The sequence below is a fragment of the Pygoscelis adeliae genome, unplaced genomic scaffold (assembly GCF_000699105.1).
Source record: "Pygoscelis adeliae isolate BGI_AS28 unplaced genomic scaffold, ASM69910v1 Scaffold628, whole genome shotgun sequence".
NCBI lineage: Eukaryota > Metazoa > Chordata > Aves > Sphenisciformes > Spheniscidae > Pygoscelis > Pygoscelis adeliae.
This window is the reverse complement of record NW_008825408.1, coordinates 196,573-213,212: the sequence shown is the minus strand read 5'-3', so window position 1 is coordinate 213,212 and position 16,640 is coordinate 196,573. Positions and strand designations below refer to the sequence as shown.

The 16,640-nt window shown below is 41.2% G+C and overlaps 1 protein-coding gene across 1 annotated transcript in view; it reads right to left on the bottom strand.

Annotated features, from left to right (window-relative positions):
• The window catches only part of UNC13B (unc-13 homolog B (C. elegans)), a 238,762-nt gene that overhangs the window by 154,132 nt on the left and 67,990 nt on the right, over positions 1–16,640 (bottom strand). The window contains exon 8 of the mRNA XM_009330423.1: positions 5,444–5,479. Within this exon, the coding sequence (XP_009328698.1) occupies positions 5,444–5,479 (36 nt within the window). The remainder of the gene's footprint in view (positions 1–5,443; positions 5,480–16,640) is intronic.

The window sequence follows — 16,640 nt, the reverse complement described above, 5'->3', positions numbered from 1 at the left end:
AGTACAATACTGACGTGTGGCTGTGTTTGGCTGTGGAGAATGGAAGGTTATCTTTGCAAGCTTAAAGTGAAATACACACACCATACAACAGTGGAGTGCACCACTAACATGCTTGAAACAAAAAATAAGGATCAGCCATTATTCACTCTCTCCGCCACCAAAAGCCTGTCTAAAAAGGACAATCAAATTAAAGTCCCCTCTGGTAAGTTATTCAACGGTGTGTGCCCTACACAGCCATTCACCATGAGGCTGAACAATAAAGTGAAAGTGCTGTTTTTATGCCAGATCCTTAAAAAAACCTGAATTTAATTGCTGAAATTCCAAGGAGATGGAATACAGTATCAGGGAACACCTTTTTCTTCCACTGGCGCTTCCCACACCTTCATTTCCATTTTTTTAATCCAAGGTAAAGTTTGCTCTTGGTGATCTTTCCCGTTCCTTCCCAACTGAGTATGATTATATCAGTTCCCTAAAGAGGATGGAAGAGTAGGAAACAACTCCAGCAGAAAACATGTCTGCAAAATACAAACCACTTGAAAAAGCCTGGCTCTACTCTCTTAAGTAGTCAATTCAATTTGATTGTCCACACTGAAAATGGAGCTAAGCCTCCTGCTTTTTAGTAGTTTAAATGCTGCATAGTTCTTGTCAGTCTCCAGTCAATTGAATAGAAATTAATAGAAATCGTATGCTGCTTTATTCAGCTTTATTAAAAGCACAATGTCCATCAATTTTATTACAGTTCAGTGCTTAGGAGAAACACTCAGGATGTACTACACAAAAATGATTTGAAGTGCCAAAGCACCAAACTCCCAGTCTGTGGAGAAAGGGCCGATCTATTTGTAGATCACACACCATCTTCAGAAGGGTAATGAGCTATTACTCAGCTGAGCAATGTCATTTCTGAACACTTGAGCCATTACCGTCTAATGCACAACAATTACTTTTATTGGGACAGAAACACTGTTTCAAAGAGCTTCCTAATGCCTCACTTTGCTGCTTGACTAATTTCTTCTTCCCATCAGAGGTAACTCTTATTTAAGGTAAAGCCTACAGAACTCTGATATGATGCAAAGTTCTTCTAGCTGTGCCTGTATAATCATTATAAGTAGGGGCTTAAGGCAGCCCAACTGAGTTACAGGTTTGGGATCTGGTAAAAGACACCAGACCAACAGCTTTAGGGGTAAACAATTTATCTCACCACAACAGTATAACCACCAACACAAATCAGTAGTACAATTATCTGGGTCAAAACAGTAGTGAATCCAGTAACTTATTAAACTGGGCTAAACTTAGTATCAGGGTGGGCAAAGACTTACACGATTGGTTAGCAGGCAGCAGGACACAGGTTCTCCGGGTCAGCGACTCTGCCCAGCCGATGGGCTCAGAGATTTCCGAATTCCCTGAACGGACTATTGCAGAAGCACTATCTGGACTTGTTAACTAGTCATTGCATCTCACCTCTGCACTATCAAACGAAGATTTCCCATGTGAACCACAGAATCTCTAAGCAACATCTAAAAATAGCTGATTAGCTTAAATGTTAATCAAACATTTACAGCATATATGTTTATAAAAGGTGGCACCAGAATTTCTCCCAGTTCTTACTGGTGTTTAGCATGAGGAAGTCTCTTAGAGGTCATGACACAAAATGCCTCCCCAATGACATGTTTAAAGGATGCAAGGCTCCAGCTACCGCAAACATCAATGAGGCAGGAACGCATTGATTCTCTGATGTATGCGCCATGCACCTACAGCATCCATAGATGTTAATACCAGGCAGAAATCCTCAACTGACTCATAAATATGGGCCAACTCCAGAAACTCTTATTCATGCTGATGTGCACCCACCCTATGAGCAATCTCACTTCATTTAGCAGAAGTGTTCACAGATGAAGACATTGCTCAGACTGATTGAAAGCACCAAAACCTAGCCCATATGTGGCTTGCAGCACACATTACCTTTGCAAGAAAGTATACTGTGAAATGCCTGCACATGGTGATGATCCCATTCATCAACATACTTGACACTTAAATTTTATTTAAGCAAGAGACTGACAAGAACTTGCAGAAGCAGCTTTGGGGATGCAGCATCCCTTCAAAAGGAGGAGTCAGGCATTACAGCCCATGTTTCAGTAAAATATCCCTCACAACACACATGATAAATTCAAGCACTATCTTCTTCAAACACATCAAGTCTTCCATAAGGAAAGTTGTAGCTTAGCCTCAGTCTCTGAAGATCGGTTAATTAATAACAAGATATGTAACAATAAACATAAGTCAGTAATTGTTTTAACCCAGTTGGAGAAATGTCACATGTACCAAAGAGCTCTCAAGGGATGAAAACTGTTTCTTTGTTGCTGGACCCACTGTTCAGAGAGTGGGGGGGTAAGGCTGAAGGGGCAGGGCAGAAGCATGCTGTTCATGTTTAATAATTGAATATTCATGCATATAGGCAGCATAAGAAGAAAACCCATTGGACAGCCACATCACACAGTAGGATTTTACAAAGAATGGAGAAAAAAATTCCTGCCTCTAGAAGTTATTACACCACTGCTGCAGGGAAGAACACATACAGCTTTTAATATCCTGACCTCAAAACCATTTTGCACAGTCCTGCCATGCCAGCTCTACTAGTCATATTTAACCTCTGTCAACTTTTGTTACCTCAAGCTTCAGGACAGAAAGGAAAGCTAACAGCAAAATTATTACAGGTGGCTGGATGAATGCACTTTCAGAAGTGTTTTGTTGTTTTAAGGTCCCAATGCACAGCAGGAGCTCCTCTCAAAAGGCTGCATTCAGCTGAAATTGCCTCCTGCTTTTCTAGCAGTGATGTGTCATCAGCCACTGGGAGCTTATTATGCTCTAGAAACTTGAGCAAAAACTTGGACAAAAGCAGTAAGTGCAGCACACTCAGGCACTCGGGAAGAAGGAGATTCATGTAAGGTTCTGTATCCCAAAATCCCCGCTACTTCTCCAAAATAAGCCACCAAGCTTTTCACAGCTTTTGTCTATTTTTTTAAAAGTAGAAGAGAAGAAAGTGTACTAAGTGAAGGAATGACTTCTAGTCCAAGTCCAGAAGAGATCTCTGCCAGCTCCACACCAGGGCCTTTGCAACCACCTTCCCCACCCTTCATCCATTTAAACTGCTTTTCACGATAGCTGCCAATAACTTCTTTTCCTAAGTCTCAGACCCCAATACTCCATCGCCTGTTGAACCATCGGTCACTTCTGACAATCACGTACACTTTCTGAAATCTTATAATTAAAATGCAGAGAAGCTTAAAGAGGACTACTGAAGTAACAAGAAGAAAAAAAAAATCTCAAAAGGACATGAGGGCATTTTTTGAGGCTCTTCTATAGCTCTCAATGCTAAAAACTCAAAAGCTTTTGAGCAATGATTTAAGTGCAACTTTGCATCCTATTGCCCTCACCACTTAAAAATACATTATAAATTTTCATAATTTTAAGAAAGAAAGTTAGCAATATTCAGTCTCCAGTTTGAGAGCTTTCATAACCTTGTTTTTCCCACTTGAAAATAACTTTCTGCTGCTGAAACACTCAACAGTCAAGAACTGGACTGACAGTCTGAAGTGCAAAGACTGCCTTGAACACCTACCCTACTTTAAGTCTTCCCCTTTCCCAAAATGAAATCAGGTCAGCAGCACAAGATGTCCCTTTCCTAAAGCATCTCTGCCCATCTAGCAAGGCTTTGGGTTACAGCACTCCTCTTGCAAGAAGCTCTCACCAGGAAAATGTCTCCCAGCTACCAACATGCTGTTTCTGCTGCTTCCTTCTCAGTTGCTGTTGTAAGTTTACAATCAGCAGCATATTTTTTCATTACATCGTCACGCTAATGGAATTCACTTGGAAACATCATCAACACTGGCCCAAGCCTGCCTGTAAGGATGCTAACATGATCTCAAAGAGGACAGCATAGGAAGGATGAAGTTAGAGGGCGGGAGCTCACTCCATTAATACCAGTACCTTTTAAAACAAAAACACCACACATCAACGCTCCAGATAAACAGAAGAAATACCTTCTGCACAGCCCTCTTAAATCTCTGACTGACCAATGCCTAAGCACCCTATTTCCCTCCCAAACACACAAAATTGGGAATAAAAGAAATCTATTTAGGACACTAATCTTTGTTTCAGTAGTATACAAAAGTTTAGTTAATTCTCAGCTGTCCTATCGCACCTCTGAAAATAACCCCAAACAATTGAGACATCTAACGCTCCCAGCATGAAGTTGGTCAATACTGTTGCTGCCCAAAGAACTTATGGTTTGATCAAAGACAGGAGAACAAGGAGGACAAAACATGTTGTGGGAGGAGAAACTGGGAAGTCACTGGTGGAAGACTTCTAAAACGCAGAACAGGTCCATGTGTGAAATGCACTGTAACATTAGCTGGACATTAGACTTAAGTTACTTGGCTGCAGTAAGAGTGTCCTCTCCAAATTCCATTATGTCAGAAATGGAAAATCATCAGGCAGAATCTCCTCCCTGCTGGCAGCGGTCACAGTGATCCTTCTTTGCATGCTCCCCTCAGCAACACCTTTGCTCTTGGCTTTGACACAGGGAACAGACACCTTCGTTTTAAGGCTGATGGATCTATCTTTGCAGATCCTATGGGCAGTAGAAGCCATGCACTGTATCTTGAGCAGAAGCCTTGCCTGCTGGAACCTGTAGGACTTCCAGAAAGTGAAGATGCTTCATGCACATTTTCTGGAAAAGTTAACAAAAACCTTGTGGCCTCTGCAAAAGTTATCACACCAGTGATAACTTATCACACCAGGTGCAGCCATTAGCTCTACAGATCACAGACAGCTGCAGTATCTGAGTTTTATCCTTCCAAGGCTGGTAAGTACTAGTTAAAGCAAAGCCCTACCACTTTCACCATGATACTGTCCCACTGAGCTTGAATACGCTACAGTACCTACAACCCTTCTGTCACACTGGTGTGCACCAGCCATTTCTGCTTTCAGATTTGCTCCTCTTTGTAGTATTTAGAATTTCTGTGATCGCTTCCAGCATATCTTTGCATCTTAGTAAAGCAATCGTTACAGACTCCCTTGTGTTTTTCAGCAAGTCCAAACATTGAGTTGGGCTTACATGGGTATTAAGACCAACACAAAAGATGTATACAAGCAAAAAACCAGAATCAACTGTACAGGAAAAGAATAATAGTCCAATTCTGCCATCTTATCCTCAAATTCCAGCAGAAGGCACAAGCAACTCATTTAAAACATGGCCAAAACAAAGCTAAACAGTGAAAAAATGAACAGCCATCCAACCACGCAAATACGAAGATTCAGTGAAAGTAAAAGAAAATACAATGGAACAGATTTTCTATATGCATGAATATTTCCACTTTCCTCGTACTGGAGCATGCTGCATCACTATAGGATGAGAAAACTTGCAAGAAATCAAACTGTTACATACTCAGCTGCTCTCCCCATCCGAAATAACTCCAGTTGCCTGCATGTAACACAAATGGCAGCAAAGAACAGGAATGGAAAAAGAAAGCTTAGAAAAAACAAACCACAAGCATACTTCTCATGTATTTAAAATGCCTTATAGATTGTGAGCTTGAAAATGTAAAAGAATTTTTTCTTTATAAATACAACATTGAATTTATTTTGGGGCTTACTCTGCACTGTCCAGTTTATAAGACATTCAGAAGATTAAGATCACTATAAACTCTGGAATTATTAAGCAAGCATGTATTTATTAACACAAGTAGACAAAATACTTATCAACACTTAACAAGAGCAGTTAAACACTTATTTCCTAGCACACGCGTTGTCAGGATTACACACAGAATGTCCCAGAAACCAGAGTCCAGTTAAGAGCAGCATCTGATTCTAGGCTAAATTGTGCAAGTCAAGCAGCAAAAGTTGCTTCATGTTTCTGCTTCTGCCTCCTTTCCAGAACACTGTTAACCCAGTGGTGAAAGCACCACACCAGTAATGAACAGCATGAAAAACTATCTGTGTGCATGTAAACTAGCGTTAAGCGAAGAGTACTTTCTTAGCTAGATATACACACTGGTAAAAAACTTAAGAGCTCTCACAGCATCCTAAGGATGCAAATAGTAACAAGTAAATTCTACAACAGTAAGCAAATCTCTCTGCATTAAAGTTGACAACAAATTCATGTTAAAGCTAAACTGCAAGTTGGTAAGACAGCCAAGTTATTACTTATCAATATCCATGTTATCACGCCAAGGTCATACTCGGTATGATGGAGGCAAAAAACTACTACATACAACCCTCAAAGCACCTTGGAAGCATGCACACCACCTGCAACTCCAAGAAAAACTTCAGAACCAGCATTTCTAGAAGATGGTGTGTAAAAAACACTTTAAAAAGTGAAGTTTACAGCAGTGTTGATGCATAAGCGCAGCAGGCAATAAACAAATCCTTCACACACAGGCAGAGAACAAGCAAGAGCTTTCTGTCCTGGCTACCAGCCTCATCTCTAGCTACCAGCCAGGCACACATTTCCAGGAGGGAGATAGCCCAGAGGATCCAACAAATCCCTCCCCCTGCCCTCACTAACAAGACTCACAGAGTCAGAATGGGTTAGTTCTTGCTTTTAGCTAAAATTGCAAAAAACAGTCCTGTAAAAAAATGTCTTTGTCCTAAAAAAATCACCACCAAACTAGTACTTAAAAAAGCAATAACCGGTCCTGGTGAGTACCTTGGCTTCCCAAGGGTTTAGTCCCTATACACATGTACCACAGCGGGGCTCTGTTGCCATTTCAATTCTATGGGGGAAAAAAAGGTGGGCAGGAAAAAGAAAAATAGGCACAGATATGGACTACCCCAAGGAAAAAAAAAGCAAATCACAGTTTAACCCTCTCTTCATAGCTGGGAAATAATGGTGCATCAGAGCTACAACTAGGTTGCTCCTTTCTTCTCAGACTTAAAAGGTTTACAAAGCAATGCAGTTCCTCAGATACACCTCAGTACTTCAGGGCCCCTGGACTCTAGGCTCTCGCACACGTGTGGTGCTTTGCACAGTCACAGCCATAGCTCGAGTTTAAGTGGCATTTCTACTATCTAGTAGAGCTTCAAAGGTAGGTCATTCCCTTCTGACTCCTACAGGAGGAGTTAGAGAAAAAAAGTAACACATGTATGTTTGTTTCAGTCATTAAACAAGAAGCTCTGACCAAGTATGTGGATGGAACAAATTCAATTATATTTTTTTACCAGGTTGATTTAGAAAGAACCACACATTAAAGTGGTATAATGCTGAATACATGCAGTTTCCATGGAGTATAAAAGGGTTACTCCTCTCCTGTCTACAGGAATAACAAATAAAAACTTTTTCCTGTTTACAGAACTTAACAAGTGAGAAAAACTGAAGTCCATAGAGTCGAGCACCAGCAGACTACCATCTGAGACATGACAAATGCTGCTTCTCCGGTCCATGGCAGCAAGTGTGACAAGCCACCACTTGGACAATGCATCTGAGCCAGCCGTGCTGGCAAGACGAAGATGTACCCAGATGCATCAGAAGCCTGCCAGGATCCACCAGCCAGTGTTTACAGCACCCTGACCACAGGGCTATCATCTCAGGCTTGTTTTTTTACGAGAACAAAAATCCACGGATTGCCTAATGATCAGCTTTGACAGAGGCCCAAGTGTTTTTCAGGCGAAAAGGGGAGGAGAAAGAGGAACACGCAACCACGCTGGCCAAGAAAACAGAAGTAAAACACATGTGCCAAAGAGAAGAGAAGGGGAGACAACCAGAAGAAAGGGTACGGAAACAAGAGGCAGGGAGGGCAGGAGCATCGGAGAGGGACATGGGGAGAAGGCTGAGGAAAAAGAGCAAGAAGTTGACAGAACTCTGCACTGAGCTTTAATTTGCTGCAATAAATAGCTCACGTTAAAAAGAAGACAATTTCCTATTACTGTGTAAGTCAAACAATAGCTTCTGTGTATCACTCCTGAAAATCTCAAGCCACTAACACATGGGATAGCAACCTCCTCAGCACCTCCTTCCACCAAAAGGTTCCTATCTCAGGTAAACAGTAAGATGCAAGGGAAGCCAACATTCAGGCAGTTGCAGCCTGGATTACTATTAAAGATCCAGAAAAACTCTGCAGTGGCACAACATTATTGCACTCAGACTACCTGCTAGTTAAACCCATGTCATTATTCACAAATGAATGCACATGTAACATCCCAAAGCAACTGGGGAAGAAATATCAGAAGATACTATAAATTTCCAAAACCAGTATGCAGATCAGAAAAACTACAGAGGAAATGGAGCTTACCTGTCCTGCACCTTTTCCCAAAGATAAAACTCCCAGACTGACAGCCTCTGCACAAACCACTGTAATCTTCATGGAGGGAATGAGTGGCTCTTTAAGGGAAAACAGAAAGCCTGACCTCGGAAACCAGCTCAGACTGTTACTAGCCCTTGTTTTCTTGACAGCAAATGGTCTGATGGTTGCCACAACACTACTCAGTTTCAAACCGCCACAAGGAGAAAAGCACCAAGTGCTAAAAACAAGCCTCACAGATACAAGGCCTGTCCTTGGAGGAGAGACATTACCACCTCCCATAGACAAGAGTCCTCAAACTGACAGTGATATCCCTGAGCCAGCTACTTACCCATCTTACTGCTACCAAGTTCCTTACGAACAGCACAAAAACTCCACAAAGTTTCAAGAGCAGATTAGAGACTATTATTTCCACGCCTAAGACAAATAGCCAAGCAGGGCAGGGTGGAGAGAAGAGCAGCTGCCTTTAGACACCAGCTTCCTACCCTGCAAGTTTTCTCACATTGAGAAGTTGGGTCTTGGCTAACCAGGGCACACAACAACCAGAGATCAACTGGGGAGGCAAGCTGCAGCAGCAAACAGAAAGAGATGTAATAACAGGAGTAAGGGTTTTTAAGCCAAAGTCTCAAAACTCTGCTTTTGTTTGTTTTTACTAACACCCACTTCACTTCAGTGCCTAACATTTTGGATAAAAGATGAATTTATTAGAGATTCAACACATATGCTGCTTCATTTAAGATTCAGGAGCTAACAGTATATATCTCAGTCCTTCAGCATAATCGCAGAAGACCTGGGCTGACAGTCTTGATATTTTGAAGGTTAATGAAAACAGAACTTCTTTTTAGCCTTTTCAAGTTGTTTTTCTGCTTCATAAAAATAACATGCGTAACCTCAATTTGTTAAGAAAAAATCCCTTCCAGATCACCTTTGGGAACAAACATAAGCCTGTACAAACTTGAATTGAAAACACCAAGAACTCCAGACAGATAGAAAGTGGAAAGTTGTAATTCTAAAAACATGCAACAACATCTATTAACACTGGAATAGATGATACAGACAAGTCAGACTAGTTACTCCGTGTGCTCTTTAATACCAACAGTGTGCGTCTCAGTTATCACATTATTTTGTATTCATAAGTTTTAGTACTCAAAAAATGAGGTTTCGTATAAACCTCCAATTAAGGACTAAGCGACGCCAGCAGCCTGGTGCCTTGGAAGCTACAACATTCTTGTCGTTAACACATTTTATAAAGCACATCTAAAGTTCCCACAGTTAACAAACATATGCTCGTTCTGTGTCTCAATTATGCAACTATTCAAGGAGGAACTCCTCCTCCCCACTTCACCCTGTCAAGCCTGGATCAGTGGGGACACTGTAGAAAAGCAGAATATTCCAAGTTTTTAATGCAGTCTAGTTTGATTGCCTGCGTGCCATTTTGTTTCATTTCTGTTTACAACTCTCAGAGTGGCTGGGATGTACTATCCCCGTCAGAACATTATTGTTTACTGCCGTCCACTGCTTACAGTCATGCTGATAAATTATTTAATCCTCCCGTTATATCCCATACTGAGCGAAGACAGACAGCATCTAAACAAGTTTATAAAAGTAAACCGAGCTCAGGAAATTACACTGTATTTGGTGCTGATAAAGTACTGTTTATAGAATACAAACAGAGCTGGGAAGGTCCTGGTCAGTTCTTTTTTCTAGTCAGTTCTTTTTCTAGGTTTAATAAATCTCCTTTTCCCCTGGCTAAGACCCTCAACACAGTGCACACAAATCTCAGATTCCATAAAATGTACATAAAAATGTACATTCTTCCAGTACTCAATGTACTTCCCAAAATTAAACATGTGGTATTTTAGAGTAATAAGCTTCTAAAATACAAAACAAACATTGCATAGCTTTTTAGAACGAAGTCACATTTTCAGTACGCAGGATGACCAAGAAGGTTTCATAACAAGTACCACCATTTCCAGTTCAGTTTTGGAACTCCACGGATAAGAGTGAAGACCTCTGCACAAAAGGAGATGAGAAAGCATGGGAGGGAAGCGAGCTAAAAGGAGCTGACAGAGACAAGGACAAGCACTGGAGTACGACACTAGAATACTCTTCTTGCTCACTGTCCTGGTTTCAGCAGGGACAGAGTTAATTTCCTTCCTAGTAGCTGGTACAGTGCTGTGGTTTGGATTTAGGATGAGAACAATGTTGATAACACACCGATGTTTTAGTTGTCGCTAAGTCGTGCTTGCACTAGTCAAGGACTTTTCAGCTTCCCATGCTCTACCGACTGAGAAGGCTGGAGGTGCACAAGGAGCTGGGAGGGGGCACAGCCAGGACAGCTGACCCAAGCTGGCCAAAGGGACATTCCATACCATGGGACGTCATGCTCAGTACATAAACTGGGGGAAAGCTGGCCCGGGGGGGCCGCTGCTTGGGGACTGGCTGGGCATCGGTCGGTGGGTGGTGAGTAATTGCACTGTGCATCACTTGCTTTGTGTATTATTATTATTATATTGTTGTTATTATTATTCTCTTTCAATTATTAAACCGTTTTTATCTCAACCCACAAGTTTTTCCTCACTTCTACTCTTCCAATTCTCTCGCCCATCCCACCGGGGTGGAAGGGGAGCGAGCGAGCGGCTGTGTGGTACTCAGTTGCTGACTGAGGTTAAACACGACACTTATTACTCCCTCTTTTTCACCACATTTTACTCTAGTTTAGCATTCAGCTTATGCTGAAATTTAGGAGTATTTTATTTCACTAAGTGAAATGGCCCTTCTGGCCACCTTTACTATGGCTAAACGAAATCAGACTGAGAGCTGAGAATTTAAGCAGGGCTTGGATCACCGTCAAATCACCAAGAGTATCCACTGAGTTATTACAACCTTGTGCAACTCGTTAATAACCATAGTAAAAAGAATCGGGCAGAGTGCCACTTAATTTTATCCACAATGGAAAAACTGTAACATTTCTATCACTGCACTAATACCTAACACAGCTGTCTCATCTTACAAATTTCTGGGCTGCTGAGTCACAATTTGGCTAAGAGATTTATACACAAGAACCAACAAAAGTTTTATATACTCCTCATGAGACACAATTTTGGACTATAGTGGATCACCTAACATTACATATATGCATAATAGCAAAGAGGAATATAATGTTCTACAGCAGCTGAGATAAAAGATTTAGTGTCTTTTTTTCTTCTGATTTTCAATCTTGGACTTTCAGTACAAGCCTCATTGCTCAAGGACACATTTATGGCTTGTGTATAAAGTTGAGCAATAATTTTTCTATCAGTTTAAAATCTTTAATCTAATTTTTAAAAGGGTTATATTCCACTGTGGTATCAAAATTCAAATTAATTTTCTGTTATTGCTATGACATTAAAGGATGACTAATAAAGTTTCAGAGTCCTTAAAAAAAAATCCCCACCAGAAAAAAAAAAAGCAGCATTCATGAAGAGCACTAAACAAATTATGAAACCTAAAGTGATTAACCAAGCATTTACTTTTTTTGATCACTGCTTACAGACACACATGTCAATATTAGCAGTGTTCAGCATTTCAGGAAGAGCTTTAGGTTTGGGGCTTATTTAAAAGCCAAAGTTTTATTTCCTTGTCAACACCTTTCAGAACACAGCACATACTCTAGGACAACAACTAACGAAGTACATTTAGAAGATCAGCAGCAAAACCACAGATCTGCTCTCCTCTAGAGTTCAGCAGTAAGTCAAACGTTGTTACTGTATAATCTTCTAATATAGCCAGTATTTTTATTTTTAACTTCCATTTGCTGAGTACTTTTCCTTAGACATATCCAGTCCTGAAGTAGCAGCTTTATCCTAAAAATGCAGGCAGACATTTTAGAGCAGGACCTTGAATCTGCATTCCTTCGAGCAGACCTATCATGCCTTCAGCCAGCCCAAGCAGTGAGTACCACAAAGCCACAAGAAAACAAGTCTCCCAGATGGGATTTATCCTAAACAAAGGGGAACAGGAGCTGCCGGTCATCCAGGAGCAGAGAGGCCAAGGAATTCGCTTTCCCAGCCCGTCAGCAAACTACCACAAAACAGCTCATACAACGGTTTCACTTGTACAGACAAGAATAGTTTTTCCTCTGCCTAGCTTAATTAAAAGAGTCATTCATGTGTCCTGTTTTGAATTACACTTACACCGAACATTTTTTGAGGACTGTTATAAGGCTTACTGTTCGCACTGTGGCCAGTAGTTTTACTCTTACTAGAGCACAGCTTTTCAATGACCTCAGCAGGATCTTTAGTGTCACCTCCCCTTGAGAAGGGTAAAATAATCATTGACCTCTTCCTTACTATTCCCAAACTGGCCTGCTCTAGAGATGCTATAGGTAGCTGCTGACCTCTGTTGTTTCTAAGTGCAGAAGCAGGCAGGTAACCAGAAAAAAAAACAGCAAGAATCTAGACGTATAGCATACATCTCTACAACAAGGAGGGCAGCATCACCTCCCAGCAATCGCAGCCAACTGTGCTGCCTGCCACTGCACTATTACAGATGATACATCTCTGTGAACAATTAAGATGGTCAAGCTGTGGCCTGCTTAAAAGCATTTTGATGCTGCCTAGCCTTGAGAGCCTGGTATAGCAAATAATTTTTTAATATGTTGTTACCAAAGAGAAGAAAAAAAATCTCTTCATAAAATGTCATTTCAGCACTGCCATAGAGTCAGTTCACTCAGTTGAACACTGGTGGATGGCAGCCAACATCATCTTCGACCAGAATAAACCACAGGATTCAACAACAGCACAAGATGGCATGCTCAAACGAGTGCACATGTAACCTTGGATGGCTATGACTTCATTCCATGAAAAGAGGTGGCAATGATATCCTGCTAACCAAGCTCTTCAAGCAAGAGTTTTACCCAGCTGCCTTGGACTCACAGCCTGCCCGGGTCTGTGCACTCGGTGCCACTGCTTCTGCTAGAACCGTACCATCTGTGTTGTGGAAATCCTAGCAGCAGGGTTTGATAGCCCCAACCCACGGGCACATTAATGGCAGCATAAAGATGCTAGCATCCACAGTGCAGCACTCTAAACACAAAATCGGTGTGGATATTATCAGGGCTTGCTGGGGAGTGGGGGGCAGATAAGGCAGTCGCCTGGCTTTTTAGCAGATGAAGCTCCTCATCAATGCCATGGAAAGCACCATAATCTCAGCATTAGAGTCAGTCTATGCAGAGGAACGTACAAGCCTTCCAGATGCATCGGTGGAATTTGAGCTCCTAAAAAGAGAACTAATGTGCATCAGGAATGAAACCTTTCCAAGTCAGCCTTTGGTGCTTTCAAAATAGTAGTGAATGTGCAGATATTAACAGAATTTTGCCTTACACATTTTGCAGAAATAGATTTCTTCAAATATTAGTGGCAAAGAAGGGTCAACAGAACAAATTGATCTGGCATCGAATGACACCCATTCCTATAATGCGTATAAAATGTTTTGCCAGCTTTTAAGTAGTTCGAAGGCTGCTTATGTACCTACAACAAAGCTGTAGCATTTTTTTCCTGCATGCCTGTGCGCGCGCACACACATTCCAGATAGCATTTAGGGTTCCTTCTTGTTCTCCTGGAGGAGATGTTGTCTTGCTCCTTTCTCTCTGACCTGCTGACAGACCAAGCATAGGCTAGCTTAGGTTCTTTTTGCTGGTATAACATTGTATCAGAAAAGTTATTTCTTTCCTTGTTGCACCAACTCACAATCCAGAGCCAAGCAACAAATTTACCTTCTTCTGGGGAAAAAAAAAAAAGAAACCCAACAAAAGCCGCAATAAAAAAAACCAATAACACAGCTCTGGTAGACAGGGATTTTACAGAGCAAAAGACATCCAAGACAGAACTATGGTGCACTGTGGTCTATCAGAGTTTTACTGTGATAAGAGCAACGCCACAGACTCAAGGAAGTGGAAGAATAAAATATATGCAGCGAAGGGAGGATAAAGCATTCTCAGAAAGATTATCAGTCAAAGATAAGAGGACAGACATAACTGGTTGATTCAGTGGCACTTAGGTCATCTTTTCTGAGAATCATACTGAACAAACCTGCTCTCTTCCAGATTTGTAAACTCTCTGACATGAGGTATAGGGCAGTATTTACAGTGGCTGATATAAACTAAGACTGCCAAATCTTTTCCACAAAGATACAGCATACCTTTCTCATCCCAGTTTGCACAGTGTCTGCTACAAGTCAGAGCTGCTTTTAAAATACTGACAGAATGACTCACTTATGGATTATAATGGACTTTTATGTTGCCAGAAACGATCTTGAGCATACGAGGAAAATAAATCTATACCTACCACAATAAATAACTTAGAGCTTATTGACTCAATGAATGCCAAAGTAATCAAATAACATTTTTTCAACCTGCTTCATTTAAAGTGAATTTCCAGATGATAAAAGCTTGCTTTCTTTTTAATTTACATTCAATTTCAGGTTGCGGGTAAAAGTAAGAGGATGCTGCAGTGATCCAACAATGAGGTATCAGGAAATTAAGAATTACGATTACATTTAATAGAAATGCAAACAAAACTGGATCCATGAGCACTATAGTGCTTTGCTTATTGCTTGGGATCACTGGAAGTTAAATCAATTGGAAGCATGTGATCTTTCTGGGGCAGGAGAAATATATAAGGAAGCACAGAAGTTGGGAGTTAAAAATGAAATGGCTAAGTATGATGAAGGAAGAGGCAGGAAGTGCCAAAATCAGTAGGGCTTAGAAGAGACTGCGCGTACAAGAACAGACCCACCTGCTTCATTTAAGAATAGGCAGGAAGCCTGAATCCCGCATTACCTCAGAAATCATGGGTCAGACTCTCCTAAGAGCATAGCAGCATTCGAGACTCTGAAAGTGGGCCCGAAAACTTCATTATCTCTCGAAAAATTAGAGCACCTAGTCTGGGCTGAGATTTCCCATGGCACCATGCCAAGGCAGCAGCCCATGCATGACCAGAGATGAAAACCCACCCTCACAGATCAGATGCTGGCTTTCAGACACGGCCCAGCTTTCTTCTCTCACACACTGCTCCATCCTTCTCCCCCTCCCTACTCAGGGGAGATACGAGAACAAGTTGCACCCGTGCAGGAGATGGGGAAATAACCATGAGGAAAGGTGGCTTGAGAAAGGGACCAGAAATGTATGGAAGACACAGAAGCAGAACGGGGCAGAAATATAATCTAATTTTAACAGGTAAGGACATGTATTTCCCCATTTAATGAACCTGACCCTGCCTGCTGGAGTAGGATTTTCTCTAGCTAGAACAAAGAAGCCAGAAGGGTCTTCTGACAGCTGCAAGAGGGCTAAGCAGGACACCAGTGCCATGTGCATTTATACCGTTATTTCTTGAAATGCAAGCTATACGGAGTGTTTTGCTGCACTTTTGCTCTATAGTTTATCAGGTTTTAAGATAACTTCATGTCTTCTAGGATTTGGGAAGATATTCTCATGGGGCAAAAACTACTTACACTCAGGAGGTTTTTTGCTCCTTCTAGATACCTAGTCTGTCATCCAGATGATTGTGTCCTGCCCCCAGCAGCGCTCACATCTCATCTAGCACATCGTGATGGAAAATTGGATGAGTCTTACAAATGTTCTTGAGGATATTTTTATTATATCTAAAAATGTATCTATCAATTATTTACCCACATGGTAAGTAAGAACACTCCGTACTCAACGTGTTTTAGGCTAGGGAAGGACACCCACCCCGCTCCTATGTAAAAGGAGGTTGAGTTCCTGCGTCATATGCAAAGGCCAGGTCAGCTTTCAATAGTCACAATCAATGCATCTTCTGGGTTGAATTCTCAAGTTCCAAAGGCCTGTGCTACATTCAGGCAAGCTTACAATTCTTATGCACAGATTGATGCAGGCAGAGTTAATTTTTCAAAAAGCACTTCTACATTAAATGTCTATTTTATATTTGTCCATGTAAATAACTAGATATTCATAGATGTTGGATACTTGCAGGCAGTAGATAAGCAAAAGTACATGCAGTGCCACAAGCTTTATCGAATTACTGGAAAATTCTTAAATACATTAACCACATACTGCTATTAAATATTTAACATCAATTCTAATGACTGTTTTAAACCCATGAATGATTAAATTAATTCTTATGCGATATTAATTGTTCAATCCAGGGGCCTTCAATTAATTATCGTAAAAGGTCACTTCCTAGCAAGATGCAGGCTGTTAACAGGCAACACAAAAAGGACAGCTGCAGTTCTACTCTTTACTATCTCTGTTTGCAAGAGCTGGGCTGGTCCTCCAAGGAAGAAACCAGCTACAAGAGCTTGAGGATGCAAAAGCACCATGCTGCTGGC